The sequence below is a fragment of the Numida meleagris genome, chromosome 2 (genome assembly GCF_002078875.1).
Source record: "Numida meleagris isolate 19003 breed g44 Domestic line chromosome 2, NumMel1.0, whole genome shotgun sequence".
NCBI classification, from domain to species: Eukaryota; Metazoa; Chordata; class Aves; order Galliformes; family Numididae; genus Numida; species Numida meleagris.
In genome coordinates this window covers 113,635,083-113,641,082 of record NC_034410.1, presented here as the reverse complement: position 1 = coordinate 113,641,082, position 6,000 = coordinate 113,635,083, and the positions used below count along the sequence as shown (strand labels likewise).

Genomic DNA, 6,000 nt, shown 5'->3' with positions numbered 1-6,000 from the left:
ATTCCTTAAAATTTTCTTCCTTTTCTCTAGATTGCCCCAGAACCCATAACATTTAAGACCATCGGATTTAGATTTCCCAGTATCAAGAGGAGCAAAGGGACAAATGAAAATATCATGTATACACAGGCCACTGTATGATTGCTGGCACTTCAGAGCAGGCAAGATGTGCCGGGTTCACCTGAAACAGTCATACAATGTAAAATGGTGCTTCGGAGAGCTGATCGCAGGCACCAAGTAATGCTGGTGATCACTCCGAGTGGTTATGTGAGTGGTTATGGAAGTGTTTGCTGAATGTGAGTATACCAGAATGCCTCTCTGCCTTGTGGCAAAAGCAAGCAGTGAATGAAATACTACACTGTGGTGGAAAGCTGATCTACATCTGGTGTGTCTTCTTCCATGTTTGTAGATGGCCATCTTCAGACATACCTGGGGTAAGAGCCATACCCTGCGTTTAACATCATCACTTCTATTCTGTTATTTTTAGAATTGCATGAGCTCGCTGCCATGGTCAATCAGCACGGAGGGGATTCCTCTCCCCTAACATTGGCTATTTAAGCGTTCAATGACTGGGCTAAGGTATGTCCCTGCACTCCCTTTATAGACAAGGGAGCGAGGTGAGCTTCTGCAGAAGCCCTAAGATATTATATTGCAGTGGGTTGTGTCATGCACTGGGCATGCCTTCCCTTTCCCCTAGCTACGGTGGAGGGCTACAAATTGCCTTCAGTAGGTGCCCGAGTTTGGGATTGCTGAGGCTGCCCAACCCGAGTCAGCGTAGAGGAGATGGACCTTGCTAGCACTTTGTATTTCTAGACAATGTTATTGTGTGATTCACTGCAAAAATTGTGTTTGCCCGTGGTGTTTGCAGAATGAGTCAAATAAAAATACTTTTCATGTGAAGAGTATGTTAATCTCAAACCGTGCCATTAGCTGTAATCCAGATCTACCTGATATCTGCCTGTTTCCCTTCTTCACGCCTCCAGAGAGGATCCATGATTTATTTCTTCTGTTGCAAGGATTAACAGCTGCCATTTCATAGAATCATAGAATTCCTAAGCTGGAAGGGGCCCACAGGGATCATTGAGTCCAACTCCTATCCCCACACAGCACCACTCAAACCATGTCTGAGAGCGTTGTCCAGATGCCTCTTGAACTCCGGTAGCTCGGTGCCATGACCACTGCCCCAAGAAGCCTGTTCCAGGGCCCAGCATCCTAGGAACGTTCACCTGGGAACAAGTTCCTCGCTGGAGAAAGGAGTCCTGGGCTCACAAGGAGCCAGTTCTGCATCTGAAGTACTGAGGGGAGCACTTTTTATTTCATGCACCTGTGAGGTTCTGTGAACCTGGTTATCAGTGCATCCAAATACCTTGCAGCCTTCCCCACGTTGTTGTGAGCCCCCTAGTAAATCGTTCTGAGTCTATGTGGAAAATGTGGGCAAGTGTGACCGTGACCGGACAGAATGATGAGAGCATGAGAGAACATACACCCTGCTTAGGGCTCGGGTAGGAAGGACCCGGCATGTTGCATGGCAATGTGACAACTGCAGGAGCTATCCGAGCCCACTCCTTTGCTCTATTTGCTGCCATTTCGAGGGACAAAACTGTTGAAAAGGACTTAAGCACTACAGTAAATATAATAAGAAACTTAAAATAATTGGAGTGTATTCTGACTGGCACCAATCTTTAGGAGAGACACAGCTCTGTATCTTCTTCAGATCGCACACACAGTGCTAAGAAAAATGTATTTGGATCAGAATGTTTCCCTCTTTATGTTTATAAACTCAATATTTGAAGAGATTTTGTGGTCTTTAAGGACATATTAAGCTTAAAAAAGGAGACACTGTGATAACCCCCCCAGGACACATCCAGAGGGCTCGAGTGTAAAGAGTGCCTCTTAGATTTTCCATCACCTGATTGAACGTAGCTCCTGCTTCTTTGAACCTCTTGTTCTCTCAGGAAGCGGCACTGACATGCTTTAAAAGCATACAAATAGCTTCTACTGTGACGAGCTCCTCGAGATATCCTGCTCTGTTTTGTTGTAATACACATTCCGGTTCACGAACGCCTGAGCTAACGGAGGTAATGCCGAGACAAATCCCCGGCATTACAACCTGTTTTTTCCATTTGTTTGCTTATGATGCGCAAGATCTGATTCTTCGGCACTTCAGCAACGTCTGAGGCCGGACGTAGGTGTGACAGCAGCCTGAGCATGCGGCGTCCCTCAGGGGATGCTCAGAGCTGGGCTGCGGCCAACCTCATACATTCAGTGCTTTGAACTTTGTTATTTCATTAAGGAAATGGATTTTAGGTTTGTCACCGATTCAGCATCGATAATGTGCAGCCACCTTCCGCGGCACGTTCAATCTCTTTGCTGCGGTGGGACACGCACAGGTGTGTGACCCTGAGCACCAGCATTTGGGGCAGTACAAAACCGGGAGGGATTTCAGTGCCGTTCCCCAGCTTAAAGGGAGGGATATGATGAACGTCGGAAGTGAGGCGGTGGGGAAGCGGGACTGAGACGCAAAGCTGTCGGGATGTGCAACCTGAAGGAGGCAGATTGCATACAGGATGGGAGTTGGGCAGAAGTCACCGTGCTGAGCAGTGCTTCTTCCCGGGGAGATGCCGAGCAGCCCAGCTGGAGGCGGGGGCGGGATGCAGGCACAGTGCTGGCGGGAGAGCGCCCCAAAGGGACCTCAGAGGGACCCGCTGATGGGAGACCCCGGAGGTAGGGCCTTCTGCGAGGGGGGCAGGCGGGGAAGCGCATCGCCCCGGAGGGTGCGGAGCTGGGGAGGATCGCGGGCACCGGCGTTCGGGAACAGCCGACAGAGAGGAGCAACGCCCGGAGCTGGGAGCGGGGAGCGGACCGGGGAGCGGCAGAGGCTGCCCGCGCCCATGGCCCCGCGGAGCCTCCCGAGCCCCGCGCCCGCCCCGCCCTGTGCCATTGCGCCCCGTCGGGGGGGCCCGGGGACGGCGGCAGCGGGAGGGGAGGGCCGGGCGGAGGGGCCGTCCCGGGAGCGGAAAGTTTCCCGGAGTGACCTCTCCGCGTACGCGCCCGCTAGGAGATCTCATTCAAGTGTTTTTGTCAATGGGGAGGAGGGGGGGCCCGCGGCTCCCCGGCCCCCGGCCCCGCTGACGTCACCGCAGAGGCGATAAATATCTGTTGATATAATTGGACGTGAGATTTGGGGTTGCGATAGCGAAACTCGGCCCATCGCCGCTCCGACGGGCCCCCATGATTTATTCAGCAGTGGATCGGGGCACGCAATCGGGCTGTCAGGAGAGCGTCAGCTTATTAGGCAAGTTCTGCGTGATTCCAGGAGAGGGTCTAAGCTATAAAAATCCCGCGCCCCGGCTCTGATTAGGACCAAATCTGATCACAAGTTCGCCGGGAGGAGGCTCCGAGGCAGAGCCAGAGGAAGGACGCCGGGCACCGCCGGGCACCGCCGGGCACCGCCGAGCCCCGCCGCCTGCTGCCGCCACCGCCCCAGGTAGGAGCGGGGCCGCGCTCGCCCCGACGGCGGGGCCCGGGCGGGCCGGGTGGCGGCGGGCGGGCGCGGAGGGGCGCGGAGGGGCTCGGGGGGCGCTGGGGCCGCGTTTCAGCACCTGGACAGCGGCCGCGCTGCGCGCCCCCCGCCCGACCCCGGCCCTGTGACCCGCGCGTGTCCCACACCCGTTCGCCTCGCTGCAGGTCCGGCCCCGACCATGAAGCTCCAGCCGCTGGTGTGCGCGGGGATCCTGCTGCTCGCCCTGCTGCCCTGCCACGAGTGCCGAGCGCTCAGCAAGAGCCCGGGAGCCGCCCGCGGGGCTCTGCAGCAGCCCGATTTCTTCCCGCAGCAGCAGCAGCAGCAGCAGCAGCAGCAAACTCTGCCCGTCCTGCTCCGCATGGGAGAGGAGTACTTCCTGCGCCTGGGTCACCTCGCCAAGCGTCCCGCCGGCCCTTTCTCCGCTTCCTCCGGCGGCCACCTCCAGCCCGAAGCCTCCGCAGAGTTGTTGCGGGCGGCCGCGGCGCAGCTGCAGCGGTCGGGGAGCCCCGCGGGGGGCGAAGGAGCGGGGGAGGCGGTGGAGAGGGAGAAGCGCTCCGAGGAGCCGCCCATCTCCCTGGACCTGACTTTCCACCTGCTGCGGGAGGTGCTGGAGATGGCCCGCGCCGAGCAGCTGGCGCAGCAAGCCCACAGCAACAGGAAACTGATGGAAATCATCGGGAAGTGAGGCGGCCCCCCCGCGCCGTGCCAAAGGGACCCCGCGGTCAGCACCAGAGCCATCACACCGCCCGACGTACCATAGTGCTGCTCTGATGTCATCTCTTTATTTTTATAGAGCTTCGAACCCCGAAGGGCGCGCTCCGAGCCGCCGCCCCCCCTCAGCATGCGCGGACGCGCGGTGCCGCCGGGCCCCCCACTCCCCCCGACCCTTATTTATTTCTCCATTTCCCATAGCGAGAGGGCTCCGCAGGGACGGCCGGGGGCGGCGGGAGGCACGGATCGCGCCGTGCCGGGGAGGGAAGCGGGGGGGAACCTCTGTCCGCTACTTCGAGTCCACTTTTACCCTGTATAACATTTTCACAATAAAACATCTTTTCAGCGCTCGGTCGATTTTGTTGTGTAAGAGAATGTTTAATATTTATATTTTTAATAAAAGCTGCAAAGGAACGATGGCTGGACACGCTTTCTTGCCTGGCACCGTGGGCCGCCCGCCCCGACCGGGGGTTGCACAGCGCTCCGCTCCGCTCCGCCGCTCGCTGCGGGCTGCCGGGGCCGTCCCCCGCGGGTGGCAGGGACGCGACCGGGACCCCCACCCCGGAGCACATCCCCCTCCTGGAGGGACGCGGCGATGGGAGTAGGGCAGCGCTCCTCTCTCTGCCAACCGCAAAGCTCCGCGCAGCCCTCGCCCCCCACAGTTCCCCCCAAGGAGCGTTTTCTGGGAGCGATAAGCACCGATCCGGGGCTGAGCTCCGCGGTGAGGCGCTCCCGCGCAGCCCCGTGCCCACAGCCCCCAGCAGCTCCGTGCTCACCCCCACCTCAGAGCTCGGCTCTGGCACCGAGCACTCCCCCCGTTCTCCCCCAAGCACACTGTGACCTTCGGTGAGTTTGGAGCACTCCTTTTAAGACTGAAATTTGTCAGGAGAATCACCTCAACGGCTCAACTTCTGCTGTAACCCCAACATCTGCCCCATGCTGATGGGGTTTGGCCATCCCCACCCCTCCTGCCATGCCCCCCCGCCCAGGTGAGCACGACCCTTTGGGAAAGTAGATGCAAAGGGAGAAGGAAGAAGGGGCTGTTTCCCTTGCGCTCTCCCAGTATGGGATGCCATGGGGACTGCGGGTGAGAGCAGGAAGGTGACAAACATCACCCCCCCCTTGGGGGTGCCGCAAGGGTATCCCCGAGGTTACTGAGCATCCCAACAGCATCGGGGAGCGGCTACATCCACGCAGGGACACGCCAAAAAGTGGACAAATGACAAAACGTGAGCAGTACTTGTCCTGCATCTGTAGCGATGCCATTTTTCCCTTGGAAACAAGAAATTATTGGAAAACACTCTGACTACATAGAAGTACAGCCATTTGTCCCCACGCTCCCATCTCTTCCAGGACACTGTTGTCTCCAGGGCTGGGTACGACGTGGATGGAGGTCAGTGAGCTCCTGGGAGCATGACCTGCTCAGGTGTCCCCTCCTGGGCCCGCTCCTGCGCTGGCCCCGGGCGGCCCCTCCAGGTCCTCACTCGGTCAGGGAGTTCAGCCAGGAGAAGGAGAAGACGTGTCGGGTCGGCTCGGTGCCCTGCTCGCTGCTCCCGGCAGCGGCCTCCGCTCGCCCTGCAGGGGACGGCTCAGAAGCAGCCTGCAAAGGAAGGAGAGGTTGGCAGATGGGCGAGAGGAATTGCGTTAAGACCCTCCCGATTTCACGGCACATAAGAAGACAGAGTGGAGTGGGAAAGGGGAGAAAGGTGGGGAGCGTGGAAACCTGGGAAGGGCAGGCAGAGAAGCCGGAGGGGCTCATGCCGTGGGCA

At 58.2% G+C, this 6,000-nt stretch overlaps 2 protein-coding genes across 3 annotated transcripts in view; one reads left to right on the top strand and one right to left on the bottom strand.

Moving 5' to 3' along the window:
* On the top strand, positions 3,699-4,444 carry CRH (corticotropin releasing hormone). The gene has a single exon (XM_021389257.1). It carries the CDS (start codon positions 3,699-3,701, stop codon positions 4,203-4,205), a length of 507 nt encoding a protein of 168 aa, XP_021244932.1. The 3' UTR covers positions 4,206-4,444.
* TRIM55 (tripartite motif containing 55) overlaps positions 4,907-6,000 on the bottom strand; it is a 46,246-nt gene continuing 45,152 nt past the window's right edge. For both annotated transcript variants that reach the window (XM_021387791.1, XM_021387790.1), the window contains one exon: positions 4,907-5,831. In XM_021387791.1, coding sequence (XP_021243466.1) covers positions 5,712-5,831 — 120 coding nt within the window. In that variant the 3' untranslated portion in view covers positions 4,907-5,711. The remainder of the gene's footprint in view (positions 5,832-6,000) is intronic.

What these genes read in the sequence shown, in the direction of transcription:
- CRH (XM_021389257.1), top strand. Translation starts at nt 3,699, where the DNA reads ATGAAGCTCCAGCCGCTGGTGTGCGCGGGGATCCTGCTGCTCGCCCTG.